The 26,999-nt window shown below is 41.8% G+C and overlaps 1 protein-coding gene across 1 annotated transcript; it reads right to left on the bottom strand.

Annotated features, from left to right (window-relative positions):
* Positions 1–6,405: 6,405 nt before the first annotated feature.
* On the bottom strand, positions 6,406–25,621 carry LOC113273370 (probable LRR receptor-like serine/threonine-protein kinase At3g47570). Its single transcript, XM_026523104.1, has 6 exons — positions 25,605–25,621; positions 24,726–25,063; positions 8,778–10,805; positions 7,746–8,672; positions 6,812–6,831; positions 6,406–6,663 (listed from the first exon to the last, which is right to left on the bottom strand). Exons 1-6 carry the CDS (start codon positions 25,619–25,621, stop codon positions 6,406–6,408), a joined length of 3,588 nt encoding a protein of 1,195 aa, XP_026378889.1.
* Positions 25,622–26,999: the final 1,378 nt, after the last annotated feature.

Here is a 26,999-nt window from a genome sequence, read left to right as displayed (position 1 = left end):
AGGCTACTTTGCTAGGTCAAATATAGAAGTAATAAGTAGTTCTCTTAATATGATACATGTTTTATGTGATATTACACCTACTATCAAGAATTGTATGGTTTCGTTTGTTTATGGTTCTTTAAACAATACTGGAATGAAAAATCAGTGGAATTTCTTGAGTAATATGAATGAAGATGAGGTTAGACCTTGGTTACTTTTAGAGGATTTTAATTTTATCCTTCATAGTTCTGAAAAGCAGGGTGGGAATTCTGATTCTTCTTTGGCTCCTAAATTTATTAGAAATAAGATTGTAGAGTTGAGATTGAACGAAATATTTTCTTATGGTAACCCTTTTACTTGGTGTAATAGAAGATTTAAAAATCATTCTAACCTGATTTTTGAGAAATTAGATAGAGGATTTATGAATGATGATTGGATTTCTGCTCTTCCTCAAACTCGTATTACTAATCTTGCAAGAGTTTTTTCTGATCATTGTCCAATACTTCTCAAGTATTTTCATCAAGATCAAAATCTTTACATTCCTTATAAGTTTTTCAAGTGTTGGCAATTAAGTCCAGATTTCAAGGATGTTCTTCAAACTTCTTGGGATAAGAGAGTCATTGGGTCTCCTAGTTTTATTGTTGCTGGAAAACTTAAAAATGTTAAGTCTGATCTTAGTAAGTGGAACATTGAATCTTTTGGTCATGTTAAAAACACCATCAGTAAGCTAAATGTGGAAATTGAGAAATTACAAATGTTGCCTTACTCTCCGGATATTGGTGGCTACATTTTGAACTACTCAAAACAGTTAGATTATTGGTATGAAATAGAAAAATCTTTATATAAACAAAAATCTAGGATTGATTATTCTACTCATTATGACAACAATACTCAGTTCTTTCATAATACAGTAAAGCTTTGAAATATGTATAACACTATCAGACTATCAGGGATGATCAAGGAAACTGGTTAGAAAATAGAGACAAGTTGTTGCTCTTCTTTCTAACCATTTCAAAAACATCTATACTTCTTCGAAACCAAATAATATTGATATTGAGGAAGCTCTTAAAAATGTTAAACCTATGGTTACTGATGACATGAATACTCTTTTGGTGGCCATTCCTTCTGTTGAAGAAATTCATGCTACAGTTAATGACATGGCTCCTTCGAAATCTCCAGGACCTGACGGTTTCTCTGCTGGTTTCTTTAGGGACAATTGGAAGGTTATTTCAAAAGAAGTCATTGATCATGTTCAAAACTTTTTTCGAACAAAATTTCTCCTGAAGCAGCTTAATCATTCATTTATAGCTCTAACACCTAAGGTAAATAATCCCTCTTCGCCACATGATTTTAGGCCTATTAGCCTATATAATACTGTTTATAAAATTATTTTGAAAATTCTTACCAATCGTCTAAAGCCTTTGTTGGATTCTCTTATTTCGCCTTTTCAGTCGGCTTTTATCGCCAATAGACAAATTCATGATAATATTATTATTAGTCATGAAATTTTACACTCTTTTAAAAGAAAGAAGAAAAATTCTAAAAATGGCTTCATGGCTATTAAACTTGACCTTTCCAAAGCCTTTGATAGGCTGGAATGGTCTTTTATTCTTGCTGTTTTAAAAAACTAGGTTTTTCAGAAGATTGGTGCCAGATTTTACATCAATGTATTAGTACAGTGTCTTATTCGGTGTTGGTTAATGGTTCACCTGGTGAAATGTTTTTTCCTTCTAAAGGTATTTGGCAAGGTGACTGTCTATCGCCGTACATTTTTATAATTTGTATGGAAGTCTTATCTCAACTTCTTTTGAAAGGAGAAGAAAATAATTTGATACAAGGTTTCAAATTAAGAAAAGATAGCCCAACTATCTCGCATTTATTTTTTGCTGACGACTGCATGCTTTTTTCAAAAGCCTCTTTGTTGTATGCTAGAAATCTGATGAAAATTATTAGTGTTTTTGCAAGGGCTTCTGGGCAAGCTATTAACTATGAAAAATCGGGTTTTTCTCTAGTTCAAAATGCATCATAAACATAAAAAACTTCTCTCTAAAGCTCTTGGGATCAAATTCATGAGCACTTCTAAGAAGTATTTTGGAACTCCCCTTTTTGTTTACAGGGATAAAATTAAATCTTTCTAATTTTTGATAGAAAATTTTTATTCTAGATTAGGAAATTCAAAAAAATCTAGTCTTAATGGTGCTGGCAGAACTGTAGTTACGAAACATGTGCTTTCTAGTCTTGCTGTCTATCATATGTCTTGTTTTCCTTTTCCTAAAAACATTACTTCTAAAATTGATAAAATTCAGAGAACTTTCTGGTGGTCTAAGAAAGATCCAAAACATGCTGCCTATTTTCGTTCATGGGGTGATATTGGTAAGGATAAAAGATGTGGTGGGCTTGGTATTAGATATACTTATGCTACTAATAGAGTCTTGATAGCTAAACTTGGTTGGAGAATCTATCAAAATCCTGAGCTTTTGATTTCAAAATTTTTAAAAGATAAGTACTTCATTAATCAGAATTTGTTGGAAATTGATAAAGCAGCTGATTCTGCTTTTTGGGTTTGGAAAGGTATTGTCAATAGTTTATCTTTCTTAAGATCTAATACAGTTTTTAAGATAAATGATGGTAGATTGACAAAAATTTGGGAATCTGTTTGGTTACCGGGTCTTTCTACTCCTCCTTTTTCTATAGTTTCTAATTATAATGATTATACTTATGTTAATGATCTTATTGATATGAATACGGGTACTTGGAATGGGGTTCTGTTAAACTCTTTGTTTTCCCCTGATGACTATTAGAATAAAAACGATTAAGGTTAAGCTTCACTATAGGGATCAGGTTAAGTGGGCTCATACTAGGGATAGAAATTATACTACAAAATCTGCCTATAGAGTTTTTAGGAATGAAGTCAGTAATGGAGAAGAGGCTTCTTTTTGGAAAAAAGTTTGGTCACTGGATTGTTTTCCTAAAATTAAGTTTTTCATGTGGAAGATCTTTGCGCAGATGCTTCCAATTAACACTTTACTTCATCATTATAATCCCGATGTTGATACTTCTTGTCCTCTTTGTAAGAATGATATTGAAGCCGTTATGCATCTTTTCTTTCACTGTCCTGTTGCTGCTCATGTGTGGTTTGGTTTGTCACTTCAGCACTTTGTTAACTCTAATCTGGATTGTATGGATGAATTATTCTTAGAATGGTTTGAAGACAGATTTGGTCAATCTCCTTTTGTTGTTAACTGGCCAAGTATTGGTGCAATTGTTATGTGGATTATTTGGAAATGCAGATGTGATGTGGTTTTTAATAAAGTCACTATAAGTATAGAAAAAATCATTATAGATTCAAAAAGAACAATAAACACATATATAGCTCCTCCTTTGAAGATTCAGAAGGAATTTATGCAAGTTAGAATCCCTATAGAGCTTGTGGATCATTGTATTTTTGTTAATGGTTCTTTCAAGAATTATAACATGGGAGTGGGTCTAATTCTTTGTGACAATGCAGGAACAATGATTCGTTCGCGTTCGGACTTTGGTTTGGTTTCTGAAGCAGTTGGAGCGGAAGCAACTGCTCTTTTTTTGGCTATCTCTTGGGCAATGGAGATAAAACTAACCAAAGTTATGTTCATCAGTGACTGCCTTCAAGTTGTAGATTTTGTCAATGAAGGCAGCGGCAATGTTGAGTGGAGATGCAAGGATATATTGGTGGACTACAGATCTCTTCTCTTAAGTTGTAATAGTTATAGGGTTGTTTCTATTAATCGTTCCAAAAACAAAGTAGCGGATCGACTTGCATGACGAGCTAGGAAGTATTGTATTAAGGATGTATGAGTCTTTTTTCCTTCTTTTTTAGACAATTTGGTGAGGAGAGAACCTTTGTTGAATACTTGTACTTCCGCTTCTAAGTAATATAGTTAGGATGTTTTCTTAGCAAAAAATAAACAAAAGTAAATTCAAATTAATTAGTAGTAACTAATTTATATGTGCTACATAAACTAAAATCGAATATGCCCCTATTAACTTGTACACGGATATAAGAAGACCCTTTTAATATCAACTTTTTCTTTTCAGTACAAATTTTACTTTTTAACAAGTGGAATTTAACAAATGAGCACCAGACAGGAAGGTCAGGAGAGGACGTGCAAAAGAGGGGACATGGGCGGCGCCATTTAACAGTAGAGCACAATCTACGAGGTGAAAATATTGTGTGGAAAATCAAATCTAGTCGTCTATCTAGAGATCCATAGTGATTAATATGCATGCATGTGGTAACATCAGTCCCTTACGTTGTGCGCCCAAATTCTAATCTCCCTAACATGCGATATATATTTTAAACAAATCGAGATCGAGATGCATTCGTTTTTCTGTTCATTAAGTGATGCAGCCAGCGTATGGATCATGTTTGCCGACCATGTAGGAATTATCGTTGGTCACAAGCAAGTGAGGAAAGATAATTGCCGGAGTGATACTAGATCACAGCCTTCACAATATCCAAGATATCCATCACACAGTTACGATGGTGATGCGTGGAAAGTGAGAAAGACATGAATGCGAAATGAACCAGCGTTGACAATAAGAAAGATGGATACGTAAATTAAGTTTCCATCCAAAACATACAGAAGTAATTAATGTTCATTTTCGTGAGGAACATATATATATATATATATATCTTCCTCTTTTTAGTATTTGCACTCAAGTTATATAGCCAAGCGAAACAAATTACCATAGTGCTTGGCCTTCCCATAACTCAGATGACCTTGCTACTGCACAGTAAATAGTGAATTTTCTATTTTTAATATACAGCCTTCCTCTTTCGGAAAATATGGATTAAATGATGAGACTGGGTGCACCGTCCAGATCCTAGTTTTGCTGGACTTTGTTTTGTTTAATCAGTTACTGCAACGATCCATTAGTTCATGCTCAGTAGATCCTTGCCGTACGCCAAGGGTCAACACTGTGCAAAACTTGGTACGTACTTAAAGTTTAATATCACCACCACCGTAGCTACTAGCTATAATCTGTAGCTGACAGATGATCAATTTAATAATCTGTATCATCATGCCTATAAGTAGAGGTTAGTTTTATTACTTGATCATCACTAACTATAATCATAAATATAGTTTTCACTTCTACCGATTTGATTGATAATCATGGCCAAGATGAGTATGTTGGTCTGCTTATTCTTATTCGTCTTGATCGCAATGCCAACCTCTTCTTCCGGCAGTAAGTACTCTAAATTTCCTAATTTTGATTACAACATGCACATAAGTATATATATTTAATCAACTAATACAATTAATTGATGAATATCAAAATCAGGGATGATGCTCCAGCAGGTTACGCAAGTAGTAACCAAGTGCCCAGGACTGACAAAAGTATGCTCAGCAACTACTGGTTGCCGAGGTGCCTGCCCACCCGTTCAATGCCCAAAGGCTCAGTACTCGGCCGCATGCTGTGGCTGCCTAGTATGCTGTTTTTAATTAATTAAAATACCTGCCCAACTTAAGCTAAAAATAAATAAATAAATTACCTTTGTAACTCTACTCTAGTGTGCGGATGATATTCCGTTTTCTCCTCTTAATTTAATGTCGCTTATTACCATTATCATGCGTTTTGGTGATTGATTCTATACTTTCATGCGTTTCATCTTCATTATCGTCTTCTGAAAATCATTTTCGCTAAATGGACACCGGAAAATGGCCTGTGATGTCACTCTTAATATTTTAACAAAATAATCAGGAACTAAAAAATGTACTCCTATTCGCAAAACTATGTCCAATATTCACTCGTCTTCTTCTTCTTCTCCAAGTTGAGTTCATCGTTAACCGGTGACCCAATGATACTCAACCCTATCGATTTTGCTCCGGGTGTTTCATATCAGCCTAAATCGTTCAAAATACCTTGGATACTTCAACCCAAGATCAGGACGATGGGTGAGAGATAGGGGCTTGCGCGTATTTTCTCGTTGTTGAACTCGTTTCTGGGAACTATTACCTGAATTAACTCAATATCAACTCGGTTGCAGAAACTCTCTGAAACCATAACTCATTACCTGAGTTAGCGATCCATTTCTTCTCCATTACCGTTCATGAGTACGCAGATTCACATTTTGCTGCTCCGGATTTTGATGACATTTTGCGAAGAATCTACGCTGTTCGATGAATTGCTTGTGAAAGGTATTGACATATGGCAGCACACACGCACAGGTAATTAATCCTTGCCTTTGTTCTTTCATTTGGCTGCTGCCTTGTCAATTATACCGATATTACTTGAGAAAAATCAGTGTTACCATTAAGTTACGTACATTTACTGATTTCTAAAACTGAAAAAATAAAGTAGTCAAGTAGCAGAATTGGCCAACTAGGTTGATAGTATTCCTAGCAGCCAAGTAGTAACTAAAAATGAGGTACTGGCAATGGCATGTCATCGTTTCTCAAGAACTTCTTTATTCTTTTGATATGCGTTCGCAATTGCCTGCAACTCTTTTACTACTTGTGTCATTATCATCCGTTCTTTCGGTGCTACAAACGAACATGCAATACCGAGCTTTAAAATCCCTGTCAAAGCCTCATGTAGCTTGTCTTCCATCACCCCATTTCTTAATACTTTTTCGTTGCAATCCACTTCGTCATCATCGTTGTCTTGGATACGAAGAGGAAGAAGTAGTTTGGGATCAATAATCTGCAATATCCTGTTAGGAACCAGACTCGTCTTAACAAAGGTGTGAAGGCTAAATCCATCCTTAACATATGTGGTCGGTAGGTTGTCTTCCTGTACACATCTCTAGCAATATGATCCCGTAGCTGTAGACGTCTCCATTTGTCGATACCTCTCTACCCATTCCATACTCTGCATTTCAGTTCAAATATAATGTAATATACGTATTGATATTTTCTGAATGCTACAAATTATGCCGAGTTATTGGGAGTTGAAAAAACTTTCCTACCTGGAGCAGCGTACCCATTTATCCTGACTGAAGTACCAATGTTGTGATCTTCCGATTCTACATTGGTAGTGACTAGGGGTGTAAATTCGGGCAGGCCAGGCTGCCCGGCCCAAAAACTAAGACAGGCAGGGTAGGCCAGACTTAACATTTGTGAGCCCGTAAACAAATTCAGGCCAGGCAGACCGGGTAAAAGTAGATAATTTGCTACCCAAAGACCGTCCAAAATCCGTTTTTTATACGAGCAGGCCAGATCGGGCCGGACAGGCCACTATTTTGATTTTTTTTATTTTATTTTAAGTTTAAATTTTCAAATGAATGGTATTAAATGTATTTATTTTTAATATAATATCCTTTCCTTTCTAACATTGCATACCGTAAATGATAGTATTATTTTATATTTAAATTACAATGACAAACTTTTAATTTTAGCCTATAATAAATAATTAATTAGATTACAATAAACTTTCTAATAAGAAAATTTATTACCATTAATGTTTTTAAAAGGCTAATTATAAGTAAAAACAAATATATATTTTATTTTTCTTGACAGAAAATTGACAATTATAAAATGATAACTTTTAAGTCTTTTTAAGAGGATATTAAATAATTAATGACACATAAAAGGCTTTCAGGCTGGGCACCAGGCCGGATATCAGACCGGACATCATAATTAATTGCAAAGCCCGAGACCGTCCAATAAATTAATCCAGGCCAGGCCGGATGGCCCATGACGGGCCATAACAGATTTTGGGCTACTTCGGGTACAGACGGGTACAGTATTTTCGGGTATTATTTACACCCCTAGTAGTGACCTTACCTAGAAACTTAGCTAATCCAAAATCGCCGACATGACCATTCATATCATTATCAAACAAAATGTTGCTTGGCTTTAGATTACAATGGACTATCGGTGTTTGCCTGTGGTGATGGAGATAATCTAATGCAGATGCAACATCTATGGCTACACTCAGTCTCTCTTCGAAACTCAATGATCTCCTTGTCAACCTTTGAAGTCGGTCGTCAAATGCAATTGGATGCAACCAGTTCTCAAGACTTCCATTTGGCATGAACTCAAAGACTAGAGCTTTGAATTCATTTCCATTAAAATCAACGCTAGAACAAGATGTCAGTATCTTCACGAGACTGCGATGCTGCATGCATTTTATTGTTTCGAATTCAGCCGTGAAGTTTTTTGAAGCTTCTCGTCTTTGAAGATCTAGTACTTTCACTGCAACCACTGTTGCTGTTTCCTGATTTACTGCTAATACACCTCTGTAAACAGAACCGTAACTTCCAGTTCCGACTAATTGTTCCGCAGAGAACCCATTTGTTGCTGCATGAAGCTCTTTGTATGAGACTGATTGAAACATATGCTTGATTGATTGCAAAACTTCCTTGACCATTACTATTTCCATTCGTTCTTTGGGTGATTCGATTGAGCACATAACACCAAGTTTGAGAATTCCTGTCAATGCCTCAGATAACTTGGTCTCCATCTCACCATTGATTAAAACTTCTCTCTCGTCAACAATATCATTTTTGAGTTGTAGCTGAACAAGGACTGCAGGATCAACAATCCCCATTACTCGATTAGTAAGCAGAGCTGTCTTGGCAAAGCTGTGTAGGCCAAAGCCGTCCTTGAACATGTCATCGGTAGGTCTCCTTCCGGTGAACATCTCTAGCAACATGATCCCGTAACTGTAGACGTCTCCTTTTGTCGATGCCTCCCTACTCATTCCATACTCTGTGCATTTCAACAGGGAAAAATGATGCATTACATAGTGAAATCTAGTTTCTTAAGTTGACAGATTTCTATGGGCTTTACAGAGTGAAATAACTTTGTTTTTACCTGGAGCAGCATATCCGATTGTTCCCTTTATCCCAGCTGAAGTACTGCTAGTCTGATTTCCAGATTCAACATTGTTGATGACTCCAGTTAGAAGCTTAGCTAATCCAAAATCACCTACACTAGCATTCATGTCATCATCTAGTAAAACGTTACTTGGCTTCAGGTCACAATGAACGATTGGTGTTCTGCAATGGTGATGAAGATAGTCTAATGCAGATGCAGTATCGATGGCTACATTTAATCTCTCCATAAAACTCAACCATCTGCTACCTGCGCGTTGACGTCGTTCGCCATTTGATGCTGGGTGCAGCCAATTTTCAAGACTCCCATTTGGCATGTACTCAAAAACTAGAGCTTTAAATTCATTTCCATTAGAATCCAAACTAGAACAGGATGCTAATATTTTCACGAGGTTTCGATGGCGAATGCATTTCAATGCTTCACATTCAGCAGTGAAACTTTCTGAAGCTCCTCGGCGTTGAAGGTCAATTACTTTCACAGCAACAACCACTGCTGTCTTCTGGTTTAGTATTAATATTCCTTTGTAAACAAATCCGTAACTTCCAACTCCGACTAAATTTTCCGTGGAGAATCCATCTGTTGCTTTATGAAGCTCTTTGTATGAGACCTTTTGAAACATGATACCCAAAGGATATTTTAAAGACGAATGCGAGCGCTGCACTATTGTTTTTTTCCTCCAAAACCATATGGCGAAGGAGCCCAAAACAATTACAAGGATAACAACTCCAAATACTATTAGAAGCAGTCTTTTGAGAGGGAAGTGCTTACTTTGTATTATGTATCCAATTCTTGGGCAACCGGGTAAATGAAATTTGGGAATTCCTCCACAGAGCTTTTCATTTCCGAGAATTGAGGATGCACTTATGTTCTTGAAGATCCCTTCTTCTGGTACTTCACCTTCAAAGTCATTTGAGGAGAGATTCAGGTACTTCAAGGAAACAAAGGACTGCAAATACTGCGGTATACCCCCGGACAACTTGTTGCGTGACAGGTCTAACTTTTGCATCCCCTTTAAACTTTTCAAGGATGGAGGAACTATCCCCTCCAGTAAGTTACCGTCTAGATAAAGTCTTTCCAAGTAAAGACAATTCTGTAAAGAGCTTGGAATTTTCCCAGATATTTGATTGTTTGACAAGTCCAGGATAACAATCTTTTCCAAGTTGCCGATCTCTGAAGGAAGATTACCAGTTAACCGGTTCCATGCTAAGTCTAGCTTAATTGACAGTGAAGAAAGGCCGATGAGCTGTTTCGGGATAGTACCAGTAAGTTGATTTTCCCAGAGGACTAACTTTAGCAATTTACTGCAGTTGCCCATACTTGGCGGAATTCCACCTTGCAATCTATTTGTTCCAAAATCAATATTTTCTAACGTATTACTGTTGCATATGTTTGATGGAATTTTTCCTGAGAGTTGGTTATCCCAAATTTCAAGTTGTATCAGGTTAGGAAGTTTTCCTATAGGAACAGGAATACTTCCGGTTAACTGATTTCTCCCAATTTGCAATCCTTTGAGGCTCACAAGGTTCTCAACTCCAGGGGGAATTTCACCGAAGATAGTGTTTCTGGACATGTGTATGCGGGTAAGCTTTCTTGACAGGTTTGCTATAGAATCTGGCAGCTGCCCACTTAAATCGTTCCCAGACAGGTAAAGTACTTCCAGGTCACTGCAATTTGATAACGAATTGAAAAAGATGAATTCATCTACTTCACCTGTTCCGAAATGATTATCTGCAACATTTAGGTAAGTCAGGCCTTGCAAGGTACCCAAATTAGTCGGTATGGGTCCAGCGAACTCATTGCCACTGATATCTAGGCTAGACAGTGTTGAGAGATTGAATATGGAAACCGGTAGCAATCCATGAAACATGTTTCCATCTAACCAAAGAATTTGGATATTAGAGGGAGTAACTCCAATGTAAGGTGGAATTATGGGTTGATGAAGATTATTACCGTTGACACCAAAATGATAGATTGAAGAGATGTTAAAAAGTTGGGGTGGAATAGTTCCTGACAAATTATTGTCCGAGACAATAAATTCTTGTAATTTGGTTAACTGACCGAGTTCGTACGGAATATTACCGTGTAAATGATTGGAGCCCAAAGCAAGTGAACTGAGAGCAGAAAGATTTTAAAGCGAAAGCGGGATGGTTCCTTTCAGGGGGTTGCCCGAGAGATGCAATTGTTGAAGCTTTGATATGGAGCCAAGCTCGGCGGGAACTCCTCCTACCAGCTCGTTGTTCGCTGATGAGAAAATAACGAGCTTTGTACATGACGTTAGGTTCTTAGGAATTTTCCCAGTAAGTGTATTATTTGTCAACCGATGAATTTGAAGCCAAACTAAACGGTCAATTTCTTGAGGAATTTCGCCTGTGAGGTGGTTGTCATTCAAGGTAAAATTTCTTAAGAACGTAAGATTTCCTATATATGGAGATATTGTACCTACCAAACTCATGTACTGCAGATCCAAGCCAATGACCCTGCTTGGATACCGACGGTTACATGTAATTCCCGTCCAATAACTGCAGTCGGACGATTCGTTCCACGAGCTAAGTGCTGCTAGAGGATCAATAATTAACTTGTTTCTGAAAGCAAGTAAAGATAGTCGATCAGTTTCAGCAATGAGATTTTGGGATGTAGGTTGGAAACTCAAGGTGAAGAAAACAACGGCGACATAGATGAAGCTCATTTTATTAAGACCCTATGCTTGCACTTAATTTGTGATGCATTTACTGATCTGTTGTAAGTAACAAGTGTCCGGATACATATAACAAGATTCACACCCACATATATCTGATTTGTCTACACAAACCATATACTCAAGGGGGAAATACACAAAAATTCAAAGTGCATTAGAGAGCTAGTGGGCTTACTCTAGAGTGTTTTAAGTGTTGATGGGAACTGCTCAGGTTACTGTCTTTAGAAAATAAGCATGACAAGATACTGCATGACCGTTGGAATTTGGTCATGCAGCAGACTAGCGGCACTAGCCTTTATTTTCAAGCTCTTGTAGTCAAATGTGACTCAAATTTTCATGTGAGATTTGGATTATTGAACAACAATGTCCCATAAACTACTGTAGTGGGGAACCAATAGTACACTGGATTCACATTTGATTTGATTTAGGTTTATTATCTTCCACTAAATTACTACAATACCTCAAATTGAAGAAATGAGCTTTTAAGATTCTACCCATGAAAGGAAAACAACTTCACTACTTTCTTCTCAGCTGTCCAGTAGCTTGTCTTGATCTCAGCCACTTCGCCCACCACAGCATTAAACACGAATAAGTCCATGTTCACTTTGGAGTTCGGATTTCTCACCGGAATTCTCACCGGTCGAGATAACATCTGCCCCCACTCATGTCCATACTAATCCCAATGCAGAGAACGCAACGTATTATCCATTAAATTCCTTTTCAGAATAAAACGAAGTGTAAACTTCGGTGTGTGTAGCATCGTTGATTAAACAGAAAGCTAGAGCTTGGTAAAATCTCAATTTCTCTTTAGGTTTAAATGCTTATTGTCATGAGAAGTTTAAAAAGACGTTTATGAGGCACGTTTTTGGGCATTTTTCTTTTTGCGCTTCAGGTGCAGAGCGCTTCTAGAGCGCCGCTTTATGAATTGGCTCATATTAGAAAATAAAAAATTATCCTTTGAATCCCAGTAGGGCATGTTTCATATTTTCTAACTAAATACTAATGAACCTAATTTATGAGGCATGAATCGCATGATGATCATGATGATGATGACTGTACATGATGCAGACATTCGTGGCTAGTATATTTTAAATAGCTCTTACGTAGAATAGGCAGTATCGGTATGCCATATGCCTAGTTAGTTTAATTGTTCATTTTCTTACGCCTGAACTTCGTAGTTTTCTTTTATTAGGTTGACAACTTCTTATATATATAACGCTCGCTTTCTTTTTACGCTTTGGTATGAGAGCGCTTCGCCACACGCTTTCGCTTTTTAAAACCTTGTTTTTTCCTAAATCTTTTGGTGAGGTTTCATTTTCAAGATTTTAGGGCTAATTTTTTTCCGTCAGCTGTATTGATTTTATTGTGAAATCGTTGCAATTTTGTTTAAAATGTGATTTGTTTTGAATATATCTAGTTTAGTAAGCCTTATAAAGTGAACTATTTGTTTAAGGGTTTAGTCCTGTTAAAAGGCATATTATTATAATTGAATTTATGTATGTTGTGGTCAAGAAACTCAATTTTGGGTAAATTTTAGGGTAAATAAAACCAGGAATTTGGTTTTAGCTACATGTTTGTAAACCTAGTTGCTCTGGGTGTCATCTCGTTGATTGTCCATGAGGTGTTCTAGGATGTTTCTGCTTGTTGTGATCAAAAGACTCTCGATATGTAGGTAGATTTTTAGGCAAACATAGACCAGACCATTAATGAATACCTAAAATAATGAAAAAGCATACTAGTAATTTTTACAAAATATATTTTCAGAAACATATTTTCTGTCGAGAAACCGAGATTACGTTAATCTCGAACCGGGATGTTTCCATTGAAGTCAATTCCATGAAACATCCAACTTTAGATAATTAGCTCGAATCCATATCGTACATCTTTAGATTAGCATGACCGAATAATACTAGCACGAGTATATGGTCAATACGATAATAGAAAATCACAAACGACAAAAAGATTACGTGGTTCACCTACCATTTGTAGGCTACATCCACGACCAAGATCACCCAGAAAATCTTTCATTATCATAACAAGTTATTACATCGACACACTTCATATAATCAACTAGTTACGCAACCCACTAGGAAAACACTCCTAAAAATCGTCATACAAGTTTCCAAATTCAAGTAAACCTTGTAGACATTCTAAACCTGAAGTAGGCCTTTAGCCATGGTTTTGACAGCAATAGGTCATAGTTTCTCCTTCAAATTGTGTTACCTAAATTTATGCGATAATATTTTGTTTATGGAACAAAACCCTAACATTTTGCACCAAATCGAAAATGGTTTTACAATCTCTATCCAGGTGTTTGAGGGTGAAAACGGTTTCTGCTGATTTCGGTAATTTCGGGTGAGAAACAAGTCTAAACCCTAAACAATGTACTGCAAGGGAGTACTTTAGATTCAAGAGATCAATCTGTACAAATCCGTCCTAAACCAAGAAATGGCCTTTCCAGACTTGCTTCGGTCACAAAGAGGAGGAGAAGGGTTGGTTTTGGGGAGGGAAGCGAAGAGAGTGTTGAGACCAGAATAGTTGATCCTGGAAGAGTAATTGTTTTGTGACTTGCATCAGAAAGTGGGAAGCTAACATATGGGAAAGCTAGCAAACGTTCTCTGAGTGTTGTATGCTCCTGACCAGAACTTGTTGTTCGGTGGAAATAGGTAAGACCTATTTATACAAGTCAAAGTGAAACGTACTCTGGTCCCGTAAGAAATGGAAAACGGGTGAGTAAATGGGAGGAGGTGGTAACCGGTAACGCCTGCAATTGATGTTCCATAAAAGAAAGCATTTTACTATTACTCCCTGTATTTACTAACCGCCTCATCCTTATGACACTGTCTTGTAACGGGTGTAGTGTACGCCGCACGCTGTAAACCGCCATACCAATACCCAATGAGCATCCCCCAGTTTGTGACATGTGTTGATGTCTCGAGTGTTTTCGTGGAAAACATGTAGCATGTTGTTGTTGTTTGGCAAGTTGAGCTTGGGAGACTTGCCGGCTCGGTGGTGACCTTTGACGGTCGAGATTTTGCATCTTGATAGGAAGGTTAGCCGTTGATTATTGCAACCCTTCGTTTGGTAGCCAGTGGCATGAAAGCATGGCCGGCATGGATTTAATATGGCCTAGTTTAGGCGTGGCCAAAAGCTAGGGTTTTGGCATTGTTTGGGCGCGACCAAAACTAGGGCTTGGCATCGAGCCAAAAGGTTGCCCTACGTTTGCTGGTAACCTTGAACGGCTAAGATCTGCGTCTTAGATGAAAATGTGGCCGTCGATTGTTGCAAGCCTTCGTTTTGGAAGCCGTGAAGGGAAGGCCGGCATGGTATGGTTTAGGCGCATCAAGGTGGCTGGAACGACATGCCATTGGCACATGTGGCATGGTCGGCATGCCTTGGCGCGGTTTAGGCGTGGCCAAAACTAGGGTTTTGGCGTTGGGCCAAAGGTTACCATGCGTTGTTTGGTGACCTTGGACGGCTAAGATTTGCATCTAAGATGGAAGGGTGGCCGTTGATTGTTGCACGCCTTCGTTTTGGCAGCCGTGAGGGGAAGGTCGGCATGGTATGGTTTGGCGCGACAAGGTGGCTGGCACGGCATGCCATTGGCACATGTGGCATGGTCGGCATGCCTTGGCACGGTTTAGGCGTGGCTAATACTAGGGTTTTGGCGTTGGGCCAAAGGTTACCATGTGTTGGTCGGTGACCTTGGATGGTTAAGATTTGCATCTAAGATGGAAGGGTGGCCATTTATTTTCGCACGCCTTCGTTTTGGCAGCCGAGAGGGGAAGGCCCGCATGGTATGGTTTAGGCGCGGCAAGGTGGCTGGCACGACATGTCATTGGCACATGTGGCATGGTCGGCGTGCCTTAGCGCGGTTTAGTCGTAGCCAAAACTAGGGTTTTGGCGTTGGGCCAAAGGTTACCATGTGCTGGTTGGTGACCTTGGACGGCTAAGATTTGCATCTAAGATGGAAGGGTGGTCATTGATTGTCGCATGCCTTCGCAGCCGTGAGGGGAAGGCCGGCATGGTATGGTTTAGGCGCGACAAGGTGGCTGGCACGGCATGCCATTGGAAAATGTGGCATGGTCGGCATGCCTTGGCGCGGTTTAGGCTTGGCCAAAACTTAGGTTGTGGCGTTGGGCCAAAGGTTACCATGCGTTGGCTGGCGACCTTGGACGGCTAAGATTTGCATCTAAGTTGGAAGGGCGGCCGTTGATTGTCGCACGCCTTCGTTTTGGCAGCCGTAAAGGTAAGGCCGGTATGGTATGGTTTAGGCGCGGAAAGGTGGCTGGCACGACATGGCATTGGCACATGTGGCATGGTCGGTATGCCTTGGCGCGGTTTGGGCGTGGCCAAAACTAGGATTTTGGCGTTGGGCCAAAGGTTACCATGCGTTGGCTGGCGACCTTGGACGGCTAAGATCTGCATCTCAGATGGAAGGGTGGCCGTTGATTGTTGCAACCCTTCGTTTTGGCAGCCAGCGGCATGTAGCGGGGTCGGCATGGCTTTGGCATGGAATCGTGGCTGGCATGATTTGTCATTGGCACGGTGGCGTGGCTGGCATGGTTGGCATGCCTTGGCGCGAAGGTGTGGCTGACACGGCATGCCATTGGCACATGTGGTGCGGCTGGCATGGTTGGCATGCCTTGGCGCGGAGATGTGGCTGGCATGGTTTGCCATTGGCACGGTGGCGCGGCTGGCATGGTTGGCATGCTTTGGCGAGGGGACGTGGCTGGCATGGTTTTCCATTGGCACTGTGGTGCGGCTTGCATGGTTTTCCAGCCTTGGCGCGGAGACGTGGCTGGCATGGTTTTCCATTGACACGGTGGTGCGGCTGGCATGGTTGACATGCCTTGGCGCGGATATGTGGCTGGCACGGCTTGCCATTGGCACGGTGGGGCGGCTAGCATGTTTGGTATGCTTTGGCGCGGAGACGTGGCTGACATTGTTTGCCATTTGCACGGTGGTGCGGCTGGCATGGTTGGCATGCCTTGGCACGGAAACGTGGCTGGCATGGTTTGCCATTGGCACTATGGTGCGGCTGGCATGGTTGGCATGCCTTGGCGCGGAGATGTGGCTGGCACGGCATGCCACTGGCACATGCGGCTGGCATGGTTGGCATGCCTTGGCGCGGAGACGTGGCTGGCATGGTTTTCCATTGGCACTGTGGTGCGGTTGGCATGCCTTGGTGCGGAAACGTGGCTGGCATGGTTTGCCATTTGCACGGTGGTGTAATAATTTAGGGTTTGGTGTACGAAGGTGATGTCGGTCAATACTAAGGGTTCTACCGTGGAACATGACACATATATATGTAAAAAAAAAGGTACCCTGGTAATTCTTACGTAGGCGTGTTGAATGATTCAGTAAATGCTCTAGTGGTCCTAGTGACGTCATGTCAGATGTAAGGTTTTACGATTTTAACCCTAAGCTAAAAACCACCATCAACATTAAGTCCCCTGCTTAGCTCGGAACAGGAGCATTGTTGTGAGGTAAGCATAAGATGGTGACAGGCGAGGACAAAATCGAAATGACAAGTCGTGAAAAGATGGTCAAGAAGACCCGACTAACCTTTTTCGAGAGGTAAGGAGAGTTCGTGATTCTCGTGTTGCCGGCCTTGGATAGAGTCTACTTTTGGTGTTGCTGGCTAGACCGTGAAGTGGTAAGATGTAGATTGTTGGCTTGGAATGGGAGCCGCGGGCGTTGGTCGGCTTAGAATTGGAGCCCCGGGCGTTGGTTGGCTTGGAATGGGAGCCACAGGCCTTGGTCGGCTTAGAATGGGAGCCGCGGGCGTTGGTCGGCTTGGAATGGAGGAAACTGGCTTCGGTTAGCGGAATGGTGGAAACTGTCTTCAGTCCGCAGAATGGTGTAAACTGGTTTCAGAACTTCGGCTACCAAACGATGGTGATGACGTTAAAACTTCGGTTATCAAATGGTAGTGATGGCGCCTGGCAACTTTGTCGAAATCAGGGTTTGGGATGCCAAAACCCTAATTAGCGCTCCTTACTAAAATCGTTATAAAATTCTCGTACGAATTCGGATTTTGACGGTCCGCCCCTCCATCTGACCGGAAAAGAATTTCTTATCTCCTTTCGCGGGAATATTTAGGTTTTGAGCTCGTTTAGGAGGTGAAAACGGCCCGACAGTAAAACTCAGGAAGAATTCAGGAGGGATGTTGCGGGCCCGGGGTAGCATAGTCGCGCCGAGTCATCTGTTCCTGTTCATGGAGCAAGAAGGGAACTTTATTCTGTGCAAAAATCTAGAAACTCCGTCCGTATGAAAAGAGGTATTGACCTTCTTTTGTTTTCTGTTGCTCGTTTGTATCCGCGCTTTCGTCTGCAGTGTCTCTCCAGTGGATTCCAAAATTTACCAAACTCTATTGCATTCTTGGGACGAATGGATGGAATATATGCTCGGCAACGATCATGACAGGGTTAATCTTGGAGATTGTGGTTGCGGTGTCGGTCCATCCTCGGCTTTAGGTTGTTTAGTGCCTGGACCTTCTGATCGTGATGATGATGTGATGTGAATGCTTGTATGGTCGAAAACTTCTGCCGCCCCCGAATGAAATATGGAGACTTTCCGTTGCCGATGTGTTGCTATCAAGTCTTCCAGGACTTTGTTCTAAGCGACATCCTTCGGACCATCTTCTGAATCTTGGACTATCGTATGGAATGAGATGTGGTAAGAAGTCCCCAGTTATACTTCGGTTTGATCCGACGGCATGGATGAATATGTGAATGTATCTTTGTGGCGTGCTCTTGAAATATTCGATGTACATGTGCGGCTTCGTGTTGAGAAATTCCTGCGGCTCATGAAACTTCGAAAGTGATGATGTTGAAATCAGAAATAACCTGGTTGAGGGGAGTGAAAGCGTCTCATGCTGGTAGTCCCCATGTGTATCCTATTTTCATTGCATCGCCTTGAATCCACGTCTACGTGATTTGATACAAGCTTATCGTACTCTTCTGGATGTGACGCTGGGATGCTCAGGATATCGCATGGACGAAATATTCTGGATAGCGAAAATGTAGGAATGAGAGAGTTATGTTGTTTATCATGGCTCCCTCTGTTTCTTCATGAAAATATTTCAGCCGCGTCTCTGGAGTTATCTCATGAGTCTTTAATGGTCGTCGATGGAGTGCGAAGAGAAGTCCCCAGTCGCATTTTTCTTCAGTTTCTGAAGTTGTTTTCCTCTGAGCAGGCTTGGGATCCTCCACGGCCTCGTAAAGTGTTGAAGGCGTCTTCTAGACAGAGAAGTGATGATATTCTTGCGCTGCACCCTTGAAGAGTAGATGACCTTGTTGCGGCTATGGCCTTTTGTGGTTGACTGTGTCTTCTGAGCTTTGACAATTAAGGGATTCCGTGTATATCCTCAGTCCTCAAGTATGGTTTACATGTTTCCATCTTTATAGTGATTGCTGCTATGGTGAAGTTCTGGATGGTATCAACAAATGAGAGGCAACAATTATTGGTAACAGATGTAATCAGAAGAGACTACATTGTCGTGGTAACAAAGTAGGTTGGCTGGAATTGTATGGGAATCCGTGGAAGCAAAAGGATTGGATGGAGTTTTGCGGGCATCCGTGGAAGTAAAAGGATTGGCTGGATGCGTAAACGAGCAAACTGTCCATGACTACGAAGATTGGTTGGCTGTGATCATGATCCTTGACATGGGGAGCATGGTGGTACGACCCTTTGCAGGAAGAAGCGTCGTTGAAGCAGCTTCGTATCTTGGAGAAGATGTTGAAACTTAAGAAGCCGAATGTTGAAGCCTCGTCTTCGGATCCTGGAGAAGCTTATGGAGAGAACGCTGAAACGGAGCGGCTGCTGGAGCGAGCGTTGAAGCGGAGCGGCTGTCGGAGTGATTGTTGAAGCGGAGTCGTTGCTGGAGGATGTTGAAGAGAAGCGGCTGCGTTAATCAGTGTGCTGTCAAACTGGACACCCTTCAAGCGAACAATGGTTAGGAGTCCCCAGTTCCATCTATCAATCGTGCTTTGCAGGAGAGGTTGGGATTTGGGAACGGCTTCTCTGGTTGGAAAAAGCTGCTTCCCTGATGCAGTGCGGTTGAGGGCTGCAAATATGCCTTGACGTTGCGCCTTGGGGAAATATAGAATCTCACATAAATGTTTCATCATAGACTGCACGATTTTGCGGGCGAAGTCCCAAGAAATCATGCATCTCCTGACAGGGAAAAAAGTCTTTGTGAACTCAGGGGGGTTGCTGATTTTGTGAACTTAGGGGGGTTGTTGTTTTCTTTGCTTCGATTTTGGAGAAGTCGTTCCTGATCTTTTCATGTAATGAAATTAGATTGTTGATTCCCTTCTACTTGGCGTTCAAGAGCAACGCTGGAAGGATGCAAACTGTTGTAAAGATGCAAGCTGTTAGCGCTGGAAAGGCTGCTGGCGCTGGAAAGATGCAAGTTGTTAGCGTCGGATCGGCTTGCAATGGGCGCTGGTTTGGCGTGGACGCTGGCTTGGCATGGACGCTGGCTTGGATTTGGTATGGCGCGGACTGTAGGATGGGCATGGCGCGGACTGTTGGCTTGGCACGACGCTGGCTTGGCGTGGCGCGAACTTGTTCTTGCGGGCCCAGTTGCCTCTTTCCATACGTAGATCAAATAGGAAATCATTTCCTTATTCAAATTCCAAAAGTGTTATGCGTATGAAAGGGATTGGCTCTCCTTTTTATCTCGTATCTTTGTTCTCACGTCCTGGTGTTAGCGGTATCACGGTAGCAATAAAGTGGGAAAGCATATTCCAGCTATGTACTCCAGCGTTTCTCTTTCAATTTGTTTTCTTGTTTTTTGTGTTGGTGCAAACCCTAGCCATAGGTATGCCTTCCATAAATCTGTAGAAATATTGTTCTTCTGAACTGGTGTAAACCCTAACCGTGGGTATGCCTTTCATAAACTTGTAGAAACACTTCTTCATAAACAATTCCTCTTCGAATATCACCGTAATAACGTCGTCTACCTCATGAATAGTGAGGGGTAATCATTATTATGCAAAGTAGGCACGTACGTGTAGGTGACTGTTTTTTTTTTAAAAGGCAAACAAAGCGCTTGGTTATGGTTTTGATTTTCTGGATTTTTGGGTTGATAGACAAGTATTACCCCTGAGGGTTTTGGATTATTATTTCGAATGAACTGTTTCAGAATATTGATGTTTTTGGTTATGAATATAAGTGGCATGATTACCCCAGGGAAGTCATGGAATTGTGGATGTTTTGCGATAGTAGAAAGCATGAAACACGGGAAAAATATGGCTATCGGTTTTTTGTCTCCCCTGTGAAGATTTGAAGTAGTAGACCATGTATTTTGTCTAGCAAGACTTACTCGGTTTTTCGGATCTCCTGATGAAAAGGAATCTCCCGGGTGTAAGACCTAATTTTTTGGGAAGCACCACCGTGACTGTGGAAATTCCCCAGTCATCCCTTGTCGTGTCATGACTGGTAACCGGGCCGTCTGGTAACTGAGCCGTCGATACCTGGGCGGGTCGTTTGGATTCTACAGTCCTGACGCCTGGGTCGAAAAATGAGATCGAGGATTGAAAGTTGACATTGTAACTGAAAGATCAATCTCCCATTATGGTCGCCAATTGTTTGAGGGTGAAAACTGTTTCTGCTGATTTCGGTAATTTCGGGTATGTGGGTGAGAAACGAGTCTAAACCCTAAATAATGTACTGCAAGGGAGTACTTTAGATTCAAGAGATCAATTTGTAAAAATCCGGCCTAAACCAAGAAATGGCCATTCCAGACTTGCTTCGGTCACAAAGAGGAGTAGAACGGTTGGTTTTGGGGAGGGAAGCGAAGAGAGTGTTGAGGGCAGAATAGTTGATTCTGGAAGATTAGTTGTTTTGTGACTTGCATCAGAAAGTGGGAAGCTAACAGATGGTAAAGCTAGCAAACGTTTTCTGAGTGTTGTATGCTCCTGACCAGAACTTGTTGTTCGGTGGAAATAGGTAAAACCTATTTATACAAGTCGAAGTGAAACGTACTCTGGTCTCGTAAGAAATGGAAAACGTATGAGTAAATGGGAGGAGGTGGTAACCGGTAACGCCTGGAATTGATGTTCCATTGAAGAAAGCGTTTTACCATTACTCCCTGTATTTACTAACCTCCTCATCCTTATGATACTGTCTTGTAACGGGCGTAGTGTACGCCCCACGCTGTAAATCGCCAAACAAATACCCAATGAGTATCCCTCAGTTTGTGACATGTGTTGATGTCTCGAGTGTTTTCGTGGAAAACATGTAGCATGTTGCTGTTGTTTGGCAAGTTGAGCTTGGGAGACTTGCCGGCTCGGTGGTGACCTTTGACGGTCGAGATTTTGCATCTTGATAGGAAGGGTAGCCGTTGATTTTTGCAACCCTTGGTTTGGTATCCAGTGGCATGAAAGCATGGCCGGCATGGCTTTAATATGGCCTAGTTTAGGCGTGGCCAAAAGCTAGGGTTTTGGAATTGTTTGGGCGCGACCAAAATTAGGGCTTGGCGTCGAACCAAAGGGTTTCCCTGCGTTAGCTGGTAACCTTGGACGGCTTAGATCTGCGTCTTAGATGGAAATATGGCCGTCGATTGTTGCAATCCTTTGTTTTGGAAGCCGTGAAGGGAACGCCGGCATGGTATGCTTAGGCGCAGCAAGGTGGATGGCACGACATGCCATTGGTACATGTGGCATGGTCGGCATGCCTTGGCGCGGTTTAGGCGTGGCCAAAACTAGGGTTTTGGTGTTGGTCCAAAGGTTACCATGCGTTGGTTGGTGACCTTGGACGGCTAAGATTTGCATCTAAGATGGAAGGGTGGTCGTTGATTGTCGCACGCCTTCGTTTTGGCGGCCATGAGGGGAAGACCGGCATGGTATGGTTTAGGCGTGACAAGGTGGCTGGCACGACATGCCATTGGCACATGTGGCATGGTCGGCATGCCTTGGCGCGGTTTAGGCGTGGCCAAAACTAGGGTTTTGGCGTTTGGCCAAAGGTTACCATGCGTTGGTTGGTGACCTTGGACGATTAAGATTTGCATCTAAGATGGAAAGGTGGCCATTGATTGTCGCACGCCTTCGTTTTGGCAGCCGTGAGGGGAAGCCCCGCATGGTATGGTTTAGGCACGGCAAGGTGGCTGGCACGGCATGCCATTGGCACATGTGGCATGGTCGGCATGCCTTAGCGCGGTTTAGGCGTGGCCAAAACTAGGGTTTTGGCGTTGGGACAAAGGTTACATTCGTTGGTTGGTGACCTTGGACGGCTAAGATTTGCATCTAAGATGGAAGGGTGGTCGTTCATTGTCGCACGCCTTCGTTTTGGCAGCCGTGAGGGGAAGGCCGACATAGTATGGTTTAGGCACGGCAAGGTGGCTGGCACGGCATGCCATTGGCACATGTGGCATGGTCCGCATGCCTTGGCGCGGTTTAGGCGTGGCCAAAACTAGGGTTTTTGCGTTGAGCCAAAGGTTACCATTAGTTGGTTGGTGACCTTGGACGGCTAAGATTTGCATCTAAGATGGAAGGGTGATCGTTGATTGTCGCACGCCTTCGTTTTTGCAGCCGTAAAGGAAAGGCCGGTATGGTATGATTTAGGCGCGGCAAGATGCCTGGCACGGCATGTCGTTGGAAAATGTGGCATGGTCGGCATGCCTTGGCGCGGTTTAGGCGTGGCCAAAACTAGGGTTTTGGCATTGGGTCAAAGGTTACCATGCGTTGGCTGGCGACCTTGGACGACTAAGATCTGCATCTCAGATGGAAGGGTGGCCGTTGATTGTTGCAACCCTTCGTTTTGGCAGCCAGCGGCATGTAGCGGGGCCGGCATGGCTTTGGCATGGAATCGTGGCTGACATGGTTTTCCATTGGCACGGTGGCGCGGCTGGCATGGTTGGCATGCCTTGGCGTGAAGGTGTGGCTGGCACGGCATGCCATTGGCACATGTGGTGCGGCTGGCATGGTTGGCATGCCTTGGCGCTCATACGTGGCTGGCATGGTTTTCCATTGGCACGGTGGCGCGGCTGGCATGGTTGGCATGCTTTGGAACGGGGATGTGGTTGGCATGGTTTGCCATTGGCACGGTGGTGCGGCTGGCATGGTTGGCATTCCTTGGCGCGGAGACGTGGTTGGCATGGTTTTCCATTGGCACGGTGGTGCAGCTGGCATGGTTGACATGCCTTGGCGCGGAGATGTGGCTGGAACGGCTTGCCATTGGCACGGTGGCATGGTCGGCATGCTTTGGCGCGGAGACGTGGCTGGCATGGTTTTCCATCGGCACGGTGGTGCCGCTGGCATGGTTGGCATGCCTTGGCGCGGAGATGTGGCTGGCATGGTTGGCATGCCTTGGTGCAGAGATGTGGCTGGCACGGCATGCCATTGGCACATGTGGCTGGCATGGTTTGCATGCCTTGGCGCAGAGACGTGGGTGGCATTGTTTGCCATTGGCACGGTGGTGTAAGAATTTAGGGTTTGGTGTACGAAGGTGATGTCGGTTAATACTAATGGTTCTACCGTGGAACATGACACATATATATGTAAAAAAAAGGTACCCTGGTAATTCTTACGTAGGCGTGTTGAATGATTCAATAAATGCGCTAGTGGTCCTAGTGACGTTATGTCAGATGTAAGGTTTTACGATTTTAACCCTAAGCTAAAAACCACCATCAACACCAGGCTAACTGGATCCCACACTTTACGAACCTTAATCCAACTCAATATACTGCCTCTGGTAACAAAATAACAAATGCTTAACCCAAGAAGAAAATCAACCTCACCAAAACCCACTACCAGTAACCAAAATTCTTTGGACTTTATCATCTCCACCAAATATTCAGCTTTTCTTGTGGAAAGCAATTAATGAAGGTCTTTCGACATTCACTATCCTGAGCCGAATCCATCTCGTCAACTCTAATCTATGACCCCGATGTAATTCTGATACATAATCAACTGATCACTTAATTATTCTCTGCAATGTAACAATTACATCCTGGAATCGAACACCCAGAATACCTCCACTACCATCCCAAATGCAATAACTCTCCAAACCACCATCTCACAACTACTATAACAGTAATCCCCTTCCACAACCATCACTTCTTTCTATTTTCTCTTATGCTCAGTATGGATAGCTACAAGTGAATTTGTATACCGCCAAAAACAAGTAACAATGAAGATACATCTTGTTCTCGACCCTAAAGCAACAAAAGTAGTATACAGGGGCTCAGGAATTTCTACCCTCTATTTCACCATGCGACTTACCAACATACACCCCATCAAACGGAAACAAAACAACAACGATAATATCATTAGGCTGGTCCTTCCCTAACTCAGACGAGATAAAGACCAACACATATGGAGCTGCGATAGGACACCCAGGAATTGCAAGTGCAGGCTTCATTTGCATAGACTCAGAAGAAACATCCATCATGGCTTTGGGGAAATTTCTAGGACTTACTACTGCTTTAATTGCAGAAACCTGGTCAGTACTACTATCTACAAGATCCACGAGGGAGGGACAATGGTCAAAAGTTTTCTTCGATATGGATTCTGGAAATATTTTGCGCTTTGTTACCTCTTCAGCAACACTGCATTTGTATCTGCTAAGAATGAAAAATGAAATAAAACACCAAATGAATCAGATTCCGCTCAACGCTATCCAACACAATTACAGGGAAGCAAACCAGGCGGAGGCCGACCTAGCTAACCACGCAGCGGATGGAAGGAAATCAGGGAATCTTGCAACAAAAATATAGGACCAGGCAATCCCAATCTACATTAGTCAGATTGTTTTAAGCGACTCCATGGGTATTAGATACACTCGTGCAATTATCAACTAGTTTCTTTTGTGGTTTGAAATTATATATGGTTTAAAAGTAAACTCCAAGAAGACAGCTTTATTTCCAGTGGGGGAGCTTTCACGAATTGATTCTTATGCCTTGTTTTTTGGTTGCAAGGTTGAAAAACTCCATATTTCTTATGTAGGTTTTCCTTTAAGGGATAAGTATATGTCCAAGGCAAAGTGGGACATAGTGCTGGAGAGAATAGAGGCTAGGTTGACTATCTGGTCAGCTATTTATCTTTCTAGGGGAGGTAAACTTATCCTTATTTCATGCGGTTCTACAAGCTTTGTCGGTGTACTTTATGTCGTTATTCATAGCTCTTATTTCCGTTATTAAGAAGATGGATAAGCTTTTAACAAATTTCTTGTATAAAGATATGGAAGATAATCTTAAAATTCATCTTGTTAGATGGGAGGTGGTGAACTGTGGTGGATTAGGAATTAAGCAGATTAAATCTCTTAATATAACTTTGACTATAAAATTGTTGTGGAGGTTTGGGTGTGAAAAAATAGCCCTGTGGAGGACTATCGTTGCTGAAAAATATGGGGATGATGTTTTAGGGTGGTACACTAACAAATCTAAAGGAGCTTACGGAACCAGTATTTGGAAATGGATTGCGAGATTTAATGAACTTTTCGAATCCAATTGTCGTATGCAGGTGAGTGATGGGGTTGCGACAAGCTTTTTGGAACGACAAATGGTTGTATACGTTGTGTTTGAAAGATCTTTTCCCCTTTTCTTATAAAGTTTCAGAAGGAAAAATGCTACAGTCGCTCAAATAAGGTACGTTAATAACGATGTTGTGGGGTGGAACTTGGGCATATCACGAGAAGAGTGCAAGACCCGGTCATTGTTGAGCTCTATTCCTTGTTGCTTATGTTGGAAAATTGTCCACTTGGAGATGTTAGTTCAAAGGATGACAGAATTTGGAGTGGTGAAACGTCTAATGGTTCTTTTTCGGTAAAGTTTTGCTATCAGTGGTTGCCAATTTTAGAGCCGCGTTCTACTAGCTAGATTTATCACCCGCCGAAGAATGTGGTCTAAACATTGCCCAACAAAAGTGAGTTTTTTCTTGTGGGATGCAGGTTATGGCAAGATATCTACTCAAGATGTTTTGAGAATACGGGGATCCCGTAAAGAATGGGCTGAACACTGTTATCTCTGCGTACAAGATGCAAAATCAGTTAATCACTTGTTAATCCATTATAAAACGTCCTGGGAAATTATCATGTAACTAGTAGCACTTGAGCCTAACTAGTTGGTATGTAGCCTTTGGGCTTTATTTCTTGCGAACAGAAAGCCCATGTTGGGGTATATTCTCTTATTTCAGTTTATTTCCTTTTTTAGGGTTAATCATTGGTTGTTTACACCCGTTGGGTGATTGAGTAGAAAAGTCGGCTATTTATTGGCTACCTGAGTTGTAAGAGAAACGAATGATAAAATTAATGAAAGTTTAGGCTCTTTCCTAAGTTAGGAAGAGAAGGTATTGCAGTTAGTGAATCTTCAATTCTGTTTCATGAAAATTGGTATCATCCATTCTCGATCCTGATTCCTACAGTTATGACCGGAGGTGTTGATAAAGCTACTACAATAAAAGAGGCTGCAGCTCAGTTGCAGACTCACTCATATCGATTGCTTTCTTTGGAGGAGGTTGTTAAGAACATCTCTTCTAAGGTTCGCACCTTATCTAGTG

Source organism: Papaver somniferum, chromosome 4 (assembly GCF_003573695.1).
Source record: "Papaver somniferum cultivar HN1 chromosome 4, ASM357369v1, whole genome shotgun sequence".
NCBI classification, from domain to species: Eukaryota; Viridiplantae; Streptophyta; class Magnoliopsida; order Ranunculales; family Papaveraceae; genus Papaver; species Papaver somniferum.
The sequence above is the reverse complement of the archived record's forward strand: the minus strand, read 5'-3'. Positions and strand labels throughout refer to the sequence as shown.